Below are 21,396 nucleotides of genomic sequence, written 5' to 3' on the forward strand. Positions count from 1 at the left end.
CCATGATGCTGCCACCACCATGTTTGACAGTGGGGATGGTGTGTTCAGCTGTGTTGCTTTTACGCCAAACATAACGTTTTGCATTGTTGCCAAAAAATTCAATTTTGGTTTCATCTGACCAGAGCACCTTCTTCCACATGTTTGGTGTGTCTCCCAGGTGGCTTGTGGCAAACTTTAAACAACACTTTTTATGAATATATTTAAGAAATGGCTTTCTTCTTGCCACTCTTCCATAAAGGACAGATTTGTGCAATATACGACTGATTGTTGTCCTATGGACAGAGTCTCCCACCTCAGCTGTAGATCTCTGCAGTTCATCCAGAGTGATCATGGGCCTCTTGGCTGCATCTCTGATCAGTCTTCTCCTTGTATGAGCTGAAAGTTTAGAGGGATGGCCAGGTCTTGGTAGATTTGCAGTGGTCTGATACTCCTTCCATTTCAATATTATCGCTTGCACAGTGCTCCTTGGGATGTTTAAAGCTTGGGAAATATTTTTGTATCCAAATCCAGCTTTAAACTTCTTCATAACAGTATCTCGGACCTGCCTGGTGTGTTCCTTGTTCTTCATGATGCTCTCTGCGCTTTTAACGGGCCTCTGAGACTATCACAGTGCAGGTGCATTTATACAGAGACTTGATTACACACAGGTGGATTGTATTTATCATCATTAGTCATTTAGGTCAACATTGGATCATTCAGAGATCCTCACTGAACTTCTGGAGAGAGTTTGCTGCACTGAAAGTAAAGGGGCTGAATAATTTTGCACGCCCAATTTTTCAGTTTTTGATTTGTTAAAAAAGTTTGAAATATCCAATAAATGTCGTTCCACTTCATGATTGTGTCCCACTTGTTGTTGATTCTTCACAAAAAAATACAGTTTTATATCTTTTTGTTTGAAGCTTGAAATGTGGCAAAAGGTCGCAAAGTTCAAGGGGGCCGAATACTTTCGCAGAGCACTGTACATATAGAAGACACTCGTGGAGTTTTGGATGGCGGTTATTGGCCAGCCAATTTACTTTTGGCTGCAACTCCTGGCTACATGTGCTGCCCATAGAAAGTCAATGATTTAATAATGGTTTAATGGCATAACGGGTGGACTGGCGGCCATTGCCAGTGTAGTAAAAAGGGGACCATCGAGTTGTCCCAGAAGCTTGGGCGCTGCACAAAAACCTGTGAACCCAGACAGATGGTGTGATGGGTCTGCAGCAAGAAAGATGTTGCATAAAGTTTACTTCAGTGTACTCCGTTGCGAGTGTACCCATAGGCTAGGTTGAAGATGACAAATGATATATGTTTTCCACCTAGCCCATAGGAGCACAGCAGGAAGTCAAAGCACGAAGTGCAACCATCAATCTGTGCTTTTAAAAAATATATATATATATATATATAACAAATCAATACAGAAAGTACATTGAGGGAACATAAGTGTACATATAGATTATAAACAATGGACAATCGAGCTAGGGGGTACAATATCACATTATAAGGACCGTAAGGGGCGTACATACATACACTTACTCGAACAAAAAAGCTGTTAAATACAATTCTAACTATTTTTGAAGGGTAAGAAAAATAAAAAAAAATGATTTACGTTTGTGGTTATGAAATTTGGCCAAAAGAATAATGAAATTAATCACATAAAAATGTTCAGCTTATTTCTATCGTATGTAAAGAATCCAAGCAGTACATCTCCACAATAGTGTAAAATCTTCATAAATGTGTTCAATTATAAATCTACTGATGTCTTGCCACAGTTTTCTTACATGAATACAATGCCAAAAAAGATGCAACACCGTTTCTGGGTGGTCATTACAAAAGGAGCAATTTGAGTTGATGTTTTCCTTAAACTTCTTCATATAGTGGTTGGCAGGATCATATTTATTAATAATTTTAAATGAAACTTCCTTAATTTTGTTAACAAGTAGGTATGTGTGTGGCAACAGCCAAACTTTTTTCCAACAGAAAGTATCAATAAATCCTTTCCAATAAGGCATGACATAAGGTATAGGTATTCAACATCCTGTTGAAACAAGGTTTGTATCGCTCTGTTGTTGAATGGACCAAAAGAGAAACAAACATATTTCCTACTGAGTCAACAGGGTCAATAGAAGGTAGGCTCTGAGGGTCAGGTCTTCACACGTTCCTGAATTACAGAGCATCACCTGAGGGAATGGAGTCTAAAACAATTGAAAAATCTTTAGGTGTTACAGGGACCTTGCGAAGTGATAAGAATTCCTTATAACTGAGTAAACGACCCTCTGCATTTACCAGTTGGCTCACCAATAGGATATTATTTCAGAACCAATATTCTAAAAACAGAAGTATGTTTCTACAATATATCCCGATTATTCCATATATAATATCTGTGTGGAGAAAAATTGTGTTTATAAATTAAGGACCATGACAAGAAAACCTGCCGATGAAAAGCAGAAAGTTTCATGGGAATTTTGTCAATATTATAATTGCAAACCAACATGAAGTGAAGGCCACCAAAAGTAGAGAAGACATGACGAGGAATAAAATTCCAGATAGAAGTGGGTCTTCTTAGGAATTGTTTTATCCAATTGATCTTAAAATTATTATTTAAAGTAGTAAAGTCCCGAAAATTCATTACAACAGTTTTCCTAATGTAATGGGTATGTTTTCTCCAAAGACCAGATGCTTTTCAACTTTCTATCTCCTTGCTTATTTTACTGTCAAGATAGAGCACCATATGTTAGTCTAGAGATGCCTTCGGCCTTGGTTATTAGGACTCTACCTTTTAAAGATAAGTCCCTCTGTAGCCATTGATTTAGATTCTTCTGGGATTTTTTAATAAGAGGGTTCAAATTTAGTAAGCCTCTAGACTTTTGATCCTTTAATGGTTATGCCTAAATATGTAAGTTCTTCCTGTACTGGAATACCATAATATGAAGGTGTCACACAATCTTTGACAGCTATGAGTTCACATTTCTTAATGTTAAGATATAGACCAGACACTTTGGAAAAGGATTGTATCACATGGATCCATATGGGAATTTGGTTAGCGTCTTTCAGAAAAAGTCTAGTATCGTCAGCCAGCTGGCTTATAATCATTTCTTTACCAAGTATGGAAATAACTTGTACAGGGCTATTATTTAAAGAATTTGCAAGAAGTTGGGTGATTTCATAAAAACAGGTACGGAGAGATAGGACAACCTTGCCTAATTCATCTCTTTAACTCAAATCTAGGTGAAGTGCCATATTTCAATTTGATAGAGGTGTTACCATTTGCATAGAGTCTTAATAGCCTTGCAGAAAAAATCCCCAAAGCCATGTCTCTCAAGGGAGTGGAAGAGAAACTGATGCTCTACTGTGTCAAATGCTTTATAAAAATCTAAAAATAATATGAAGCTATCCTCAGTTATTAGGTCTGAGTAGTCAAGTACGTCTAATACTAGTCTGACATTGTTAGAAATATGTCTGTTCTTCATAAAGCCAGACTGTTTCATCAATGATTGCATCCAGGACTTCTTTAATTATTTTTGCAAGTAGTAAGTAAGTAATATCTTAGTCATTATTAAGAAGACAAATTGGACGCCAGTTATATTGTATAAAAATACTTTTTTGTTTTTAGATGAGCAGCACTTATTTTTTAGGCATCAGTGTTATAGGTAGGAGGGAGAACATTGTTTGTAATACTCTCTAAAAAGACTTCAAATAGGAAGGGAGCTACTTGTTCAGGAAATAATTAGTCAAATTCTGATGTAATTCCATCAACACCTGGTGATTTATTGTTCTTTAGATGTTTGATAGACTCTCTATAATCTCTTCAACTTTGATGGGTTCATCACACTGTTTAGATTCTATATCACTGATAGAGTGAACATTATTCAGTGAGTTAAAAAACACATCTGTGGATTCCTGACAGTACGTAGAGCTATACAATTTTCTGTAAAAATTGCTACAGTATTTTAGCGATTTAATTGTTGGTCATCTGTAATAACACCATCAATGTTTAACTTATGGATAGTGTTATTTTTACAGTGAAATTTCTCAAGTCTAAAGAAATAGGATGAATTCTGTTCTCCCTCCTCAATCCATTTATTCCTAGATCTAATAAAGGCTCCTTCTGCTTTTAATTTATATACATTATCCAGTTTATTTTGTAACTCAATTAGTTCCATCTTCTCCTCCCCCGAGAGGTCGGCTGGGGACCTCTGAGAAAGGGAAGTTATCTTAATGATCACCTTTTCCTCCTCATCTCTTCTGGTCTTAGCAAGATTACCACCATATTTTCTAAGGTATTTGGACACCTCAAATTTAAAGAGCTCCCAGTTCTTGCAATAAGATTTTTCTTCACAAGCCCTTTCCCTAAAGTGTGAGAGCAGATCTTTAACCTCAAATTGAACTTCATCATTATTTAATAATGAGCTATTTAGCTTCCAGTAGGATGCTCTACCAAGGTTAGTATCGGGGGTAAATATTTTGATATCAATGTAAATGGCCCTTTGGTCTGTGAGGGGAGTAGTACAAATATTTGTAGTAACACACTCCCTGTCAATACATTTTGGATATAAGCCAAAAATTCCCATCAATCTGTGCTGAGATTTGTTGATTCAACTCCACTGACGAAACGAAACAGAGACAATCCACGAGCCACATCCGTTAACTGTAATTCGAATGAAAATGTTAGTTGGAAATGATTGCCTCACACTACCAGGCAGCCATTGCGAGTTTACCAGTCAACTTGCCAGGGTTAAGGGGTACCAAGCCAGTTTTACTCATTCTATTTCTGTGTGCTGTTGCTGCGGTAAAGGGGGGTGTTGCCTAGGCAACCGAAGACTTGGAGCAAACAACACGTCGCTGGTTTCAGCACCAAATTGTTACAACAGTCAACCACAAGAATGTCCCGACGTCCCACAACAACAACAAAAAAAGAAGAAATCACAACGGTTATTTTATTTCCATGACTGTCTTCAGCCATAACCGTCGGTTATACAGTAATTGTACCAGCCCCCAGTCGTATTGTGATTAGGCAGTTGGTAGCTCTCTGACACCCTTTCATGTTATTTCTCCTCTGTCAGTGATTCGGACGAGAACGGGAACGTTGCTAAAGAAACCAGCAGTTCGTCTGCAGAAGAGACCTCGTCTGGTTCCGAATCTGGGTCCGACGCAGACTCCCATTCAGGCACCGAACGCAAGAAGAAAACCAAGTCTAAAGCCAAACCCAAGGTGAGACATCCAACCGTCAGGGCAACCGCTTGCTGGGGGCTTCAGTTTTAGCATGGTGAACACCTCCAGAAGTAACCCCTGGTGGGGGTTTTCCTTTATCTGCAGCGGATTTGAATTGAGGCCATGGTCTGAGTCTGAACAGATGAACTTCTGTTGACTTGTGTCCAATCTGAGCTCTTCTCCACACTGTAAATAAGAGTGTTTGAACCAACCTTCTGTTTGTCATAGTACAACGCTATATAATGTGTTAGCGTGAACCGTGGGAGAATCTCAATTGCATCCTCTCTCCTCACCACCTTCTCTCATCCCATTGGAGGAGAAGGTCAGATGGGAGGGACTTCTGGCTTTCTCATCCAATGGGTTTTGAGAAGGTGGTGAGGAGAGAGGACGCGAGGGAGTATGCAATTGAGATTCTCCCACGTCTTTCTCCGAGCTAGTGGAGGCCGAGAAATCAGATTCTACACAGTGGAATAGGATTTGGTCTGCTTCTTTGCAGTGTCGTCTTCCCCATCTACCCCCCCCCCCCCCCCCCCCCCGTCTTTTCCTTCACTCATCCTTCCCTCTCTGTCCCTCCCTCTTTCGTTCTCTGCTATGAAATTCTAATTTTGCATACTTTGCTTCTGTGACCTATGCATCTCTCCTTCTTTTCTTTTGCTCTTCCACTTTCTTTCACCTCGCTCACTCCGCCTGCAAACAAGGGTTCCTTCTCTATTATACCGCCACCAAGCATCAATCAGAGACAATCTGATAAGATACGCCCTCAAACTTCATTGTTTGTTTTCACTATTACACCTTCTGTCTCTCGCTCTCTGTCCGTTAGTGGATCCCGCAGTAAGCAGAGTGGAATTATACTGTTCTTTTATAAGATGTGAACAGGGCCGTGGTTGGTTAGGAGGGCATGGAGAGCGAGAGAGAGCCGTAAAAGCGCTCTTATGTTTAATAGCGTTTTAAATGTTGCCCGTTTTGTAGTGTAGATCTGGCGACGCACATCCTAATATTCCGAGTCGCCGTTTGACAAGCCTGGCCTAGTGGTTGGAGGTAGAGTCACTAGAGTGCATCAAGTTGTGACGGGACGCTCCTCATGGCTGGCCCATGCAGATCAGAAACACGCTTCAGATGTGTGGTGTGTGTGTGTGTGTGTGTGTGCACAGCAGCCTGAGAAATAGAATTGATCTCGAATTGAATTTTATGTACATAGCAGATATGTTTAGAAATGTCATGTTACATTGGATAGACGCTGTCAGTCAAATTTAGGTAGTGTAGACTACACCCCCCCCCCCCCCCCCCCCAAACAATACATACAGCGTTGACTTCCAATATTCTGCTTGTCATCTTTTCTTTCCTCCACTTGTTCCTCTATCTCTTTCATCTATATCCTTCATTCGTCGTGCCGTTCATGTTGAAAGATTTATCTAAAAAGGGGAAACTGTGTATATGTTATGATATACCGTTCTGTACTCAGCCAAGTGTGTTTGACTATCAATGTATTTCCCAATCCGACAGAGACCTACGGGTCGCACATTTTGAATGAGTATTTATTTTCGTTACCCAGCACCTGTTCCAAGCCCGTGGAGATCTGTATGCTCTAGAGACAGTTTGTTTCTCACATAGGTTTCTGGTTCTCTCCCCCCCCCCCCCCCCCCCACCCCCCCTAGATGGAGGTGAAGTCAACGAAGGAGGTGTCCTTGTTGAAGGAGGTGTCCCTGTTGGATTTGGACGACTGTACGTTTTCTGTCTGCGCTACAGCAACGTAACTGTGAAAAATACATCCAACTGTAGTCATCACAATATTTCCAGTGTGTGTGTATATATATATATATATGTGCATACATTTGACTTAAGGCTGGTCCCCGGGCCTTCTCTTTGTCCTGTAGTCACTCCTACACCAGTGACCCGGCCCAAGATGTCTGTCCTCTCTCCCAGCCTGCTCGGAGACCTGGAAGGCCTGTCTCTCTCCAACATCTCCTCCACCATACAGGTGTGTGTACTGTCTGTGTTGGTTTGTCTATCCCTCCCTCTGTGTGTAAGTCCACTGGGTCCTGTGTGTGTGTCTGGTTGACAGAGCTTAGAGAGAGAGACAGCATCCAGTAGTGTGTCTCCTGAATGAGTCGGGTCTCTCCGACGGCTGAGATATCTCCTCCTGAGGTTGGCTACTGACTTTTTTTTCTTCTCCTCCCTGAACATATTTAGTACTCCTCTCCTCCTCCCTATCCCTCCCTCTCATCCAGGTGCAGTGCCTGTGCACTGCTCCGATGCCAAACTCCGTCCATCCGTCTCTCTTTCCACCTCTCTCTGTCGCTCTTTCCCTGTCGTCCCTGCACAGCGTGTCTGTGCGTGACGCTTGACCTTTCTCCCCAGTGTAACAACTGTCTTTTGGTTTGAGATTTATGTGCGCGCGTTGGCCTCGCGCTAGTTTAGCTGAGGACCGTGCGTGACCAACCAATCGGCTAATCCATTAGAGAGCCGATATGTCCCCATAACGTCGCCGTACGGACCCGTAAAATTCCCGTTTACTTTCCTTATCTTAACTACAAAGAAGTTCCCTCATGTAGCCAGTCTTTGTGTCTTTTTGAATTGTTCTGTCATCACTCGTCCAAGGCGTGTGTGTGTGTGTGTGTGTGTGTGTGATTGACAGCCCTTCCCAGGCCTGTCTGTATGCAGAGTGGTGTGTGTACTGAAAGGTGAAAGCCCGGGCAGTAATGGAGAATAGAATTGCAGATTAAACAGGGTGCTGTTTTCACATCAGCGTCTGATTTGAGAGTCAATCCTATGCATACATACATGATGGCCATCAGGATTCATAGACTGGGGGGTAAATAACCTCAAAACCCTCTATTGCTACTTACTTTCAAAAGCGTACGAACAGACACACACACACACACACACACACACACACGAGCAGTGTCACCCACTCACTCACTATCTCGCTCTTTCTCACACACTTACCCTGTGTTTTTTCCTTATCTCACCAATCCGCCCGCAGAAGCGGTGTGTGTCTCAGCTGAGCGCTTCGGCCCTTTTTTAGAGAATTACTGCCTGGTTATCAAAGATATTTACATTAACCCTGGTCACTGTCTCTGACCCCCCCCCCTTCTATCGTCCTCTCTCCTCTCCACCCTCTTTTTCCCTTTGTCTCTCTCTTTTCTCTCTGTCATGCTCCCTCTCTCTCTAATAACATTTTGACATTAGAGGATCTCTCAAATGCCTTTTAAACCAACCCACCCTGCCACACACACTCTGTCCGTGTGTGTGTGTGTGTGAGGGGGGGTTGACTAAGGCTGATAACTTTTCATTCATAATTAGCATTGGGCGAATGGGGCTGCGTTGGGGGGAAATTGAACTGTCAGCAGCAGGGCGCGGGCCGTTTGACCCCATCACACCTGGAGGGGGCCATCATAATTTGTTCATTTGGTGCCCATCAGACGGGCCTCTCCTCCCCCGTCTCCCCTCTCTGACCTCCTCCGGTGTGGGCGCGATGGGTTAAGGTCTAATTATGAATCAGCAGTGGGCCGGGAAAGGCTGGAATATAGCAGCCCTGCCCTCCACACACCCCTACCTGCCACTCTCTCTCTCTAACATACACACACACACACACACACACACACACACACACACTGGCGGGGTATAAAGAGGTTTAAATGCCCTGTAGGAAATAGTGCAATATGCAACCGGTTGGTTTTGATGGGATGTGGCTGGGTAAGTGTGTCGGTTGTCTGTCTGTCTCTGAATCAAGTCCCTGATGCAAAGGCTTCAATTGAACTGGTGTACTGTGCCGTAACTATCCATGGTGGTTTGAAAGTAACCAGGTGAGTCACTTAAAACAAAATCCCATTCGGTGAGGATTTACCCCAGATGCGCTAACCTCTCTCGATGTGCTTTGGGCTAACTAACTCTTGTTGGTTTAATATGGTTGTAGGTGACTGTAGTGACATCTAGTTGACTCCTTCTAGTCAAGGTCTTCTGATAGGCTGACTCAATTAATTGTCCTGACTGGGGGGGGGGGGGGGCAATTACAATCAGACACACGTCCCTTACACCCCTTTCTCTTTCTCTCTGTCTCTCTCCGTCACACAATCTCACAACGTGATGAAATCCTCTTTCGCAAGTAACAAGCCGCCAGTGTCACAAAAGCAGAAATGGATTTTCAATACGTCCTCATACATCTCCTAACACGCACTCTTTCTCTTTAAATTGGACATCTTATGCGTCCACATGCTCGCCAGACGCCCGGTTACGGTTAGCCCCTTTTTGAATTTGTCAGCGGGATTTTCAGGTCATTTACCAGAGAGGATGCTGGGAGGGAGTGAGCGCGTCGTCCCTGTGTGTGCGTGCGTGTGTATCCGGGCTCTGAAGGTGACTGGCGTGTGTGTATCATCCATCACAGTAGCATCCTTTAAGTTGAGACCTAATAAAGCCTCTCAATCAACTTCCTCCCCCCATTGTCAGCTTCCCTCAAGTCCAGGAGAGCCAAAAAGAGCGACACTGTGTGTGTGTGGAGTCAAGGTTACATCCCTAGCCTGCTGTTATTTACACTTTGGGTCTGGGGGATGCCTCCGGTGGCGGGAGACAAGGGGGGGGGGGGGTGTGCGTTAAGCCGTCACTGTCCGTTGTGTGAAATTGGTGATGATAAGCGCTTTAAAGCCCTGTCCTATCCTGCATCCCTCCCTCTTCTCGGGTTGTGTCAGACAGGACCTTGAGCGCGGGTTGGAGGCAAGGATGTGCTTGTCAGGAAGGTAAATCTGCTTTGTGACGGGGTGGCAGACGTTACGGCCAGCTTTATCGACAGCGACTGCTCTGACACGGACAAAAGTGGCCCGATAAATTCCCCTCGTTGGCGTGACGGGCGAGTGTGAGGAGGGCGCCACGCCGGCAAATGTTTGTTTGACCCCCCCCCCCCCTCCCTGTCTGTGTCCGGGATGTCTGAGGGTACGCAACACAGAAACGTCATGTCAAGGCTGACTGTTACCGTAGGTTTGAGAACCTCTTCTGTCGTCGTATGAAGATTAACACCTCTTCTACTGTGTTTTTTAAAATGTTATTTATTTGTTGTTTTTGTTTTTTTAACAAGGCAAGTCGGTTAAGAACAAATTCTTATTTACAGTGACGGCCTACCCGGGGAACAGTGGGTTAACTGCCTTGTTCAGGGGCAGAACGACAGATTTCTGACCTTGTCAGCTCTGGGATTCGATCTAGCAACCTTTCAGTTACTGGCCCAACGCTCTAACCACTAGAGCCTGTATTAAGACCCTTTGACTGTGATTAGCCTGTTTCTGTTTACTAAAGTAAGCAGTGTCATTGAAGGCAGAGTCAGTTAGGGACCCGGGACGGTAACGCCCCAGAGACGACACTTTGACTTCCAGTTCTTCAGCACCCGGTTGCATTTCAAACCTGATTCTCCACACTCACACGCCATGACAGCCCTGTGAATGTTTCACACACATCTCTTCTCTCCTTTCGTCTGATACGCCCACCTCCTATCTCCTGTCAAACAACGCGTTTCTGACACCTCTCAAAACCGGGTTTGTGTGTGTATTCCCATTTCAGAACTGAGTTATATTCGCCCCCTCGTTTCACACGTTTGTTTTTCTTGGGCCTGTTTTATCTTGCTTGTTGACACTTTTGATGGTTGCGTTGTGAGATTTCTCACACCTTTCTATTGTCGTCGTCCCCCCCCCCCCCTCTCAAGCGCTCTCCCCCCTCCTCTCTTGAGCGCTCTCCATCCCTTCCCCTCACTTCCTTTCTATCCCCCTCACTTCCTTTCTATCCCCTCACTTCCTTTCTATCCCCTCACTTCCTTTCTATCCCCTTCACTTCCTTTCTATCCCCCTCACTTCCTTTCTATCCCCCTCACTTCCTCGCTCTCCCTTCCCCCCCCCCCCCTCACTTCCTCGCTCTCCCTCCCCCCCTCACTTCCTTTCTATCCGCCTTTCCCCCCCTCACTTCCATTCCCCCCCTCACTTCCATTCCCCCCTCCTCACTTCCTCGCTCTGCCTTTCCCCCCCTCACTTCCTCGCTCTGCCTTCCCCCCTCACTTCCTCGCTCTGCCTTCCCCCCCTCACTTCCTCGCTCTGCCTTCCCCCCCTCACTTCCTCGCTCTGCCTTCCCCCCCTCACTTCCTCGCTCTGCCTTCCCCCCCTCACTTCCTCGCTCTGCCTTCCCCCCCTCACTTCCTCGCTCTGCCTTCCCCCCCTCACTTCCTCGCTCTGCCTTCCCCCCCTCACTTCCTCGCTCTGCCTTCCCCCCCTCACTTCCTCGCTCTGCCTTCCCCCCCTCACTTCCTCGCTCTGCCTTCCCCCCCTCACTTCCTCGCTCTGCCTTCCCCCCCTCACTTCCTCGCTCTGCCTTCCCCCCCTCACTTCCTCGCTCTGCCTTCCCCCCCTCACTTCCTCGCTCTGCCTTCCCCCCCTCACTTCCTCGCTCTGCCTTCCCCCCCTCACTTCCTCGCTCTGCCTTCCCCCCCTCACTTCCTCGCTCTGCCTTCCCCCCCTCACTTCCTCGCTCTGCCTTCCCCCCCTCACTTCCTCGCTCTGCCTCCCCCCCTCACTTCCTCGCTCTGCCTTTCCCCCCCTCACTTCCTCGCTCTGCCTTTCCCCCCCTCACTTCCTCGCTCTGCCTTTCCCCCCCTCACTTCCTCGCTCTGCCTTTCCCCCCCTCACTTCCTCGCTCTGCCTTTCCCCCCCTCACTTCCTCGCTCTACCTTTCCCCCCCTCACTTCCTCGCTCTGCCTTTCCCCCCCTCACTTCCTCGCTCTGCCTTTCCCCCCCTCACTTCCTCACTCTGCCTTTCCCCCCCTCACTTCCTCACTCTGCCTTTCCCCACCTCACTTCCTCGCTCTGCCTTTCCCCCCCTCACTTCCTCGCTCTGCCTTTCCCCCCCTCACTTCCTCGCTCTGCCTTTCCCCCCCCCCACTTCCTCGCTCTGCCTTTCTCCCCCCCTCACTTCCTCGCTCTGCCTTTCTCCCCCCCTCACTTCCTCGCTCTGCCTTTCCCCCCCTCACTTCCTCGCTCTGCCTTTCCCCCCCTCACTTCCTCGCTCTGCCTTTCCCCCCTCTCACTTCCTCGCTCTGCCTTTCCCCCCCCTCACTTCCTCGCTCTGCCTTTCTCCCCCCCTCACTTCCTCGCTCTCCCTTTCTCCCCCCCTCACTTCCTCGCTCTCCCTTTCTCCCCCCCTCACTTCCTCGCTCTCCCTTTCCCCCCCCCTCACTCCCTCGCTCTCCCTTTCCCCCCCCTCGCTCTCCCTTTCTCCCCCCCCTCACTTCCTCGCTCTCCCTTTCTCCCCCCCCTCACTTCCTCGCTCTCCCTTTCTCAACCCCCCCCCCTTAATTCCTCGTTCTATAGCCTAGTAAGTGTATATATAGCCACAATAGTCCTAATATTTAGTTTCGACAGCCACGCCATCTTTATACTCTGAAGGCAGCTTGGCTGTCGCAACGTTGGTTGTAAAATGATTGCATCTGAGTGTGCAACTCTCTCCTTTTTGTTTTTCAAGTGTTCTACTCCGCTAGCCAACACCTCGCCGAAACAGGTGTGCGTTTGTTTCGCGTCCTGATAGTTTGACAGTTGTGTTTCTACTGCATGGCTGGGCTGAGTGTCAACACGGCAGCCTTTTACTGCTCATGAGGATGGAGCCACAAAGCAGCAGCGTTTTACTGCCCTATTCGCACGTAGATGCGACATGAGTGGTTACACATCAATGTTACGAAATGCAACTTTTCAACCCTCCATTGGAAAGTAGCGTTTTGATTTTTGTAACCGTTGTTGATGGCGATATTGCAATGCAGGGTCGTTTTGTGCCGACGCAAAGTGTTACGAAACCACCGAGCCGACTTAGGTTGATTTGTTTTGGCATGGAGCTTAATTGTTGTTGCGCCCGTCTTCGTCTGTGACGTAGATGACCTGTACTGCAACACGTCGGCCTAGGTGCACGTCCATGTACAATGCTAATGTAGGGTTGGTCCTCTTGAGTCGAGAGGAGGCCGTCGCCACTGTCAAATGGGCGAGTCGAGCCGGTTTATGCACCGGGAAAAAGAATGAAAGGAACAGAGTAAGAGCGGGACCATGCTAATGCAGGGAACGGGAAAATAAAGAACAAGCAAAACACTCCAAAGATCAAGGAAAACCACTCCTCTTAAACCCAAGAATGTCTCTCTAAAGTGTCTTCTCCTCCTGGCATGGTGTTTTGTCCTGCCTTTCTGTGCTATGGTAATTCCATTTTCTGCCGGTGAAAAGGTAAAAGCTCTGTTTAATGGAGAGTTGAATGGCAGGCCTCTACTGTTCCCATTCATTAAGCCTGAGCAGTCCTTCAGCCTGCCATCAGGCCCACTCACTACTAGCCTGCCTGATTGGGGAATAATACCAATAATAATACAGTGGGTTTATATGGGGCTTTTCTAGAACAGTGGAATGGACCCTTTTCAGGGGAGAAAGGTTGTTTTAATGAACAGAGCTAGGCTTAAGTTGTCAACAAACCCTCAGTTCTTTTGCGGTCGAAACAAAATCGAAGAGCATAACCACTGAATTGTAGATGGTGAATACATATTGAGTGCTGGGCCTACGCTATCGACCAGCAAATGAAAAGAGTAAATAAGTATTTGTATGTGTACCTTTTACAAAGACCATGTCGGTCAGTTATCAACCAACCTTTTTTTAAGATCATACCTTCTTCCTATTGTCTGTGGTCCCGGTGAGCGATTACACGGTTTTGTCTCAAAACAAGTGCCTGTCTCGCTCTCTCTGTTTTCTCTCTGTATCCTCACCCCCTGCCCTCTTTCCTGTGCCGCCCTCCTCCTCCAGGTGAGCGGCCCAGCGTTTGTCCCCGAGAAGAGCCATGACCTGCTGCACCGTATGACTGGTAAAGGTCTGTCAGCCCAGTACCAGTTCCCCAGACAGCCCTGTCTCTACCAGCCCACCATGGTCTCAGTCCAGATCAGCCTGACCAACACCACAGACCACCCTCTGGAACAGATCCACATCGGAGACAGGGACCCCACAGGACTCGACATGCACTGCTTCAATGCTATAGGTGGGTTAGATAACATAATACACTGCTTCAATACTGTAGGTGGGTTAGATAACACAATACACTGCTTCAATACTGTAGGTGGGCTAGATAACATAATACACTGCTTCAATACTGTAGGCGGGCTAGATAACATAATACACTGCTTCAATACTGTAGTCGGGCTAGATAACATAATACACTGCTTCAATACTGTAGGTGGGCTAGATAACACAATACACTGCTTCAATACTGTAGGCGGGCTAGATAACATAATACACTGCTTCAATACTGTAGGTGGGCTAGATAACATAATACACTGCTTCAATACTGTAGGTGGGCTAGATAACACAATACACTGCTTCAATACTGTAGGCGGGCTAGATAACATAATACACTGCTTCAATACTGTAGTCGGGCTAGATAACATAATACACTGCTTCAATACTGTAGGTGGGCTAGATAACATAATACACTGCTTCAATACTGTAGGTGGGTTAGATAACATAATACACTGCTTCAATACTGTAGGTGGGTTAGATAACATAATACACTGCTTCAATACTGTAGGTGGGCTAGATAACACAATACACTGCTTCAATACTGTAGGTGGGTTAGATAACATAATACACTGCTTCAATACTGTAGGTGGGCTAGATAACACAATACACTGCTTCAATACTGTAGGCGGGCTAGATAACATAATACACTGCTTCAATACTGTAGTCGGGCTAGATAACATAATAGAGTGCATTCAGAAAGTATTCAGACCCCTTGACTTGGCTGGCTGGGCCACTCAAGGATATTCAGAGACTTGTCCCGAAGCCACTCCTGCGTTGTCTTGGCTGTGTGCTTAGGTTCGTTGTCCCGTTAGAAGGTGAACCCTCGCCCAAGTCTGAGGTCCTGAACGCTCTGGAGCAGGTTTTCATCAAGGATCTCTCTGTACTTGTACTCTGCTCTGTTCATCTTTCCCGCAATCGTGACTGGTCTCCCAGTCCCTGCTGCTGAAAAACATCCCCACAGCATGATGCTGCTGCCACCATGCTTCACCGTACGGATGGTGCCAGGTTTCTTCCAGAAGTGAAGCTTGGCATTCAGGATAAAGAGTTCAATCTTGGTTTCATCAGAGCAGAGAATCTTGTTTCTCGTGGTGCCTTTTGGCAAACTCCAAGTGGGCTGTCATGTGCCTTTTACTGAGGAGTGGTTTCCGTCTGGCCCCTCTACGATAAAGGCCTGATTGGTGGAGTGCTGCAGAGATGGGAGAACTTTCCAGAAGGACCTCCATCTCCACAGAAGAACTCTAGAGCTCTGTCAGTGACCATCGGGTTCTTGGTCACCTCCCTGACCAAGGCCCTTCTCCACAGATTGCTCAGTTTGGCTGGGTGGCCAGCTCTAGGAAGAGTCTTGGTGGTTCCAAACTTCTTCCATTTAAGAATGACAGAGGCCACTGTTCTTGTGGACCTTCAATGTTGGATAAATGTTTTGGTAATTCACTGCTTCAATACTATAGGTGAGTTATATCCTTTTTGTCATGTAGTGTATGTGGGTACCTGCTCGTCGAACATAATGCCATTGATTTTGGACTAATATGGAGTTGGTCCCCCCTTTGCCGCTATAACAGCCTCCACTCTTCTGGGAAGACTTTCCACTAGATGTTGGAACATTGCTGTGGGGACTTGCTTCCATTCAGCCACAAGCATTAGTGAGGTCGGGCACTGATGTTGGGCGATTAGGCCTGGCTCACAGTCGGAGTACCGATTCATCCCAAATGTGTTTGATGGGGTTGAGGTCAGCGCTCAGTGTAGGTCTCTGTGTATGGACACAGCGCTCAGTGTATGGACCTCTTTGTGCACAGGGACATTGTCATGCTGAAACAGGAAAGGGCCTTCCCAAAACAGTTGCCACAAGGTTGGCAGCACAGAATTGTCTAGAATGTCATTGTATGCTGTAGCGTTAAGATTTCCCGTCAATGGAACTAAGGGGCTTAGCCCGAACCATGAAAAACAGCCTCAAACCATTTTTCATCGTCAACCAAACTGAAGTTGGAACCGTGCATTCTTGAAGGTGGTGTTCTCCTGGCATCCGCCAAACCCAGATTTGTTTGTCAGATTGCCAGATGGTGAAGCATGATTCATCACAGAGAACACGTTTCCACTGCTCCGTAGCGAAATTACTTTACACCGCTCCAGCCGATGCTTGGCATTGTGCCTGGTGATCTTATGCTTGTGTGCGGCTGCTCGGCCATGGAAACCCGTTTCATGAAGCTCCCGACGAACAGTTCTCTTGTGTTGACGTTGCTTCCGGGGGCAGTTTGGAACTCGGTAGTGAGTGTTGCATCCGAGGACAGACTATTTTTAACGCGCTTCAGCACTCAGCGGTCCCGTTCTGTGAACTTGTGTGGCCTACCACTGAGCCGTTGTTGTTCGTAGACGTTTCCACTTCACAATAACAGCACTTACAGTTGACCGGGGCAGCTCTATCAGGGCAGAAATTTGACAAACTGACTTGTTGGAATAGTTGCGTATTATGACGGTGCAACATTGAAAGTCACTGAGCTCTTCAGTGAGGTCATTCTACTGCCAATGTTTGTCTATGGAGATTGCATGTCTGTGCCCTTTAATTTTATACACCTGTCAGCAGCAACGGGTGTGGCTGAAATAGACAAATCCACTAATTTGAAGGGGTGTCTATACAGTTTTGTCTATATGGTGTGTCTTCATTCATAACACACACACATCCCTCTGAGCCCAGACATTAAAGAAAAACAAAAGAAAGGGGGGGGGCCAAGATGAAAAGGTGTGCGCTCAAGCGCGTTAAAAGCATCAATTGGCTGTGGATTGATTGGGCATTGAAGGAACTCCGGCAGCCAAACACTGGGTAATTGGGATCGATTGAGCTTAGAGTGTGGGTGTGCGTGAGAGTGGAGTTGCTTTTCATATTGAGCAGGAGAAAGTGAATGCAGACAGAATACCTTACTTTACCCCACAGTGTATTTAACCTCAAAGACATGTTACAGACGAGCGCTTGGCTATTCCTACAGCAGCATAGCCCACAATGTGTTACAATAGATCTGTCTCTTCTATATGTCAGCATCTACTGGAGTAAAGTCCACGTTTCTCTTAAAACTCAAATGGAGAGGGAGAGAGTGAGACAAATGGGAAGATGGTGATGGAGGGATAGAAAGCAGCTTTGAGAAGAGTGGAGAGAAAGAGAGTGTATGATGGCTCTGGTGTCCAGGGTCCTCTCCTCTGTGTGACAGAGTTCCGCTCCGCAGAGACAGAGAAACACTTGGTTGCTCAGGAGACCGTGGAGGATCCTTCTCTCTCCTCTTGGCCTATGACTCCCTCTTTCTCTCACCCCTCGGTCTCTCAGATCTCTCTCTCTGCTTCATGTCTTTCTCTCTACCCTCGGTCTCTCAGATCTCTCTCTGCTTCGTCTCCCCCCCCTCCCCTCGGTCTCTCAGATCTCTCACCCCCAATCTCTCTTCCTCCTTTATACATATCCATCTCCCCCTCTTTCACTTTCTCTCTCTCCTCTTTAGACCCTGACATTCTCTTTGACAACCCTGTTGTTTTGGAAATATGCTACTCCTTCATTTTTTGTGTTCTGTCTCGTTGTGGAGGATGAGATTGAAGGATGGATTTGTCACACGTGGTGGCCTTGCTTTGTGAAGTAGAAAACACAAGTGGCGTCTGCATGCCTGTCTGTTCCACTCTAATGACCTCTCCCTTTCCCTCTCTTCGTCCTCTGCCCTTGTCACTCACTCATCTCTTTTCATCCTCCTCTCCTTCCTTCTCTCCGTTCTCAGAATGTCTGCTGCCAGAGGCCTCGGTGACTGTGTCTTTGGGCGTCGACTTCAACGACTCAACACAAGCAGCCAACTTCCAGCTGTGGTAAGATACTCTGGCGTCGAGTCGTTTTTAGACAGTGAGGCTGAAACAGCTATAGCCTCTTCTTCCTCTTTCCTATCCTGTTTTTCTTCCAGCTGTAGAAGGAACCTCTCCTCCTTCTTCTCATCTCTTCTCTTATCCATGTCTCTGCTCGCTGATCAATAGGTTGATCAGAGAACCTGTTTGGGACCGAGCAAATCAATCTTTCCTAAAATGCCAATCGCCCAGTGTGTTTTGCATGACAATCACAACGGAGATGGAGAGAACGTCAAACACGCACGCAGCTGTACACACACACACACACACCACTAATTTCAACGAGGGGCTTGTTGGTCTGTCGTCCTGTTTGTCCATCAGTACGAAGGAGGACCAGTTCAGTGTGTCCATCCAGCCTGCCGTAGGAGAACTCTTCCTACCCGCCACCATGACCGAACAGGACTTCCGCAAGGAGCAAGGTAAGTTATCATACGCTGTTAAATCCCGAAAAATAAAAAAATATCTGAATCATTATCTTACACAATCAGACAGAACATTAGCTGCATTATCGTCACCGTGACCAATCACGGGTGTTTAGGATTAGTCACTGTGAAAGATGTGTGCCTTAGTCCAAGCAGCAACATATGTAGTGTGTAGGTAATGGCTTCGTAAGTGGGGCCAATAATGACTGGACTGCTTTCTATGGAGGCTTTCTACCAATTGAATCAATAAGAAACATTCAACTTTGATTCGCCTCCCAAGAGTGGTTGAATATCTTTTACACACACACACACACACACACACACACACACCTCACTCTCCTGTGAATATAAGAGACATTGAGAGAATGCAGCACTCTTAAGTGCCTGCTAAATGCCTTCCTCGTCTTATTAATTCATTAACGAATCTTCATTCACTATAGTCCTATTCATAGCAATCAGAGGGAAGAGGATAGGAGACCGAACGGCTAGAATTAACCCGCCCTTCGCCTTTTAAAGATGATTATTTCAACCAAACCACTTTACTTCTCTTCAGGTGGTCTTTAGAAACAGATTTGTTGTTATTTCGACCTGAATGGGGTATTTTCCCTTGGCTAACTTGTGCCCCCACCACCCCACTCACTCTAAACTCCATCCCTCCCTCCCCCAGTCCTCATTAAATGCTCTATCTGGAGTGTTGGGAGCTCTTGTGTTGTCCAAAAGTGCACTTTCTTTCTTCGTCTCCTTCACAGTCAAGCTCTTCAGAACTAGGTTCATTTCCTGTCGTTTGTCACAATCAGACTGGCTGTGTGTGTTGTGAACAGTTAGTGAGGATTCTTCTTCCGCGCACCTGCAGCACAACCTCCTCGATGTGATGCGAGTGCATCATTTCACTTGTTTCTGTTTCTCACCCAATCAGGGAAACTGCTGGGCATGAACGAGAGCTCGGCAACCATCACCATGGCAGCAGAGAACACGACCCGCCAACCAATCAGCAGACAGGTGGCAACCGTGGCCAACCTGGGAGTGGTTCCATCCGGTCAAGACAACATCCACAGGTGAGATGTGTGTGTGCGTGTGAAGGCTTGTTGTGTAATTGGGGTACACATGGTGTGCTAATGAGCTTCCTCCTCTGTCACGCACACCCACACACCTGACGGATAATTACCCCTCCCTCTGGCTCTTTCTCTCGCTCTCTGTTTCCTTATGTCTCTTTCACTTCCTCTCTGTCTCTCTTCCTGTCGCTCCTTTTATCTTTCCCTCTGTCTCCCACTCTGTCCCTCTTTCACTTTATCTTTACCTCCCTGTCTGTCTCTCTATCCTGGATGTCCGTCTCTCTCCCTCCTTTCCTTTGTCTCCCCCGTCTCTTTCTGTTTGAGCGCGAGGATGAGTAACAGGGAGGGGAATGCGGGAGAGGATGAATAAGAGCACGCGAGAGAGGAAGAAAAAGAAGAGAAGGGGATGGAAAAATAGAGGGGGGTAGAAAAGGTGAGGGAGAGTGGGAGGGAGATGATAGGAGACACCAGCACAAGGTTACAGGGAGCTGGGAGGAGAGGAGAATCAGTGGAAATCAATGTTAGCCGGTGGGAGAGGCCTGCCTCCAATAACCCCATACTTCATTTAGAATAACCAATAGGACAAATGACTCTGGACTATCAATCTCTGTCTCCTGGCTGGCTGACGACTGGTGAGGAAGCTGCACTCTCCTCACCGTCCCTTAATGATGACACGCTCTCTTCTGGTCTCACAATGATGACCTGGGCCTGTATCCACAAAGGGTCTCAAAAGTTCCTAGGAATTCCTGTTCACCTGTTGTTTTTTTGAAGACAAAAAAAATCCCAGCTCAGAGTTGGTTTTAGGATGTTCAGACAAACGTTTTTTGTCAGACAAACAGTTCAGACAAACGGTTCAGACAAACTGAGCCAGGAGTCAAATCACCTCCTAAAAGTATCTCAGCTGGTCATCACGACAGTTTGAGGTATTGCAATGGAAAGGTGACAACCAAAGATACAAGGAGCATCTATATGCTTCTTCTTCTGATCGAAATAGAGTATGGTGGGTGCTAATTGACATTGTTGCAAATGATGGGGAATAACCAATCCCGATGAGGCATCGCCAGCTTGATTGTGAATGTACATCCAAATGTTGCGATGGTAAACCGTTTTATATAATTTTCACCTGACATGACCACTTTGCCAACTCTTAATTCTTGGTTAATATGTTGGCATGCATAACCTTTAAAAATGTTGGTGTGGCTGTCTTTCGGGTTAAGCGAGCAGTGTCTCAAGAAGCAGTGCGAAACACAACCCTGCCAAGCCGGAGGACGCCCGGCTCTCGACCTTCGCCTCTCCCGAGTCCGTACTGGAGTTGCAGTGATGGGACAAGACTAACTACCAATTGGATATCATGAAAAAGGAGTTTAAAAAAAGTTTAAAAAACAGAAACGCCTTATTTACTTAAGTATTCAGACCCTTTCCTATGAGACTTGAAATTGAGCTCAGGTGTTTCCATTTATCATCAATGTTTCTACAACTTGGAGTCCATCTGTGTTAAATTCAATTTATTGGACTTGATTTGGAAAGGCACACACCTGTCTATAGAAAGGTCCCACAGTTGATGGTGCATGTCAGAGCAAAAACCAAGCCATGAGGTCGAAGAAATTGTCTGGAGAGCTCCGAGAGACAGTATTAGGGAAGGGTACCAAAACATTTCTGCAGCATTGAATTTGCCCAAGAACACAGTGGCCTCCATCATTCTTAAATGGAAGAAGTTTGGAACCACCATAACTCTTCTTAGAGCTGGCCGCCCGGCTAAACTGAGCAAGCTGGGAGACTAGTCGGGATTGAGGGAAAGCTGACCGG

At 46.4% G+C, this 21,396-nt stretch overlaps 1 protein-coding gene across 1 annotated transcript in view; it reads left to right on the plus strand.

The window, feature by feature from the left end:
- Positions 1 to 21,396, plus strand: part of LOC110509669 (AP-3 complex subunit beta-1) — a 65,466-nt gene that overhangs the window by 29,702 nt on the left and 14,368 nt on the right. The window contains exons 20-26 of the mRNA XM_036967340.1: positions 5,046 to 5,193; positions 6,849 to 6,915; positions 7,068 to 7,171; positions 13,986 to 14,214; positions 17,999 to 18,083; positions 18,438 to 18,535; positions 19,455 to 19,593. Coding sequence (XP_036823235.1) covers positions 5,046 to 5,193; positions 6,849 to 6,915; positions 7,068 to 7,171; positions 13,986 to 14,214; positions 17,999 to 18,083; positions 18,438 to 18,535; positions 19,455 to 19,593 — 870 coding nt within the window. The remainder of the gene's footprint in view (positions 1 to 5,045; positions 5,194 to 6,848; positions 6,916 to 7,067; positions 7,172 to 13,985; positions 14,215 to 17,998; positions 18,084 to 18,437; positions 18,536 to 19,454; positions 19,594 to 21,396) is intronic.

Source organism: Oncorhynchus mykiss, chromosome Y (assembly GCF_013265735.2).
Source record: "Oncorhynchus mykiss isolate Arlee chromosome Y, USDA_OmykA_1.1, whole genome shotgun sequence".
NCBI lineage: Eukaryota > Metazoa > Chordata > Actinopteri > Salmoniformes > Salmonidae > Oncorhynchus > Oncorhynchus mykiss.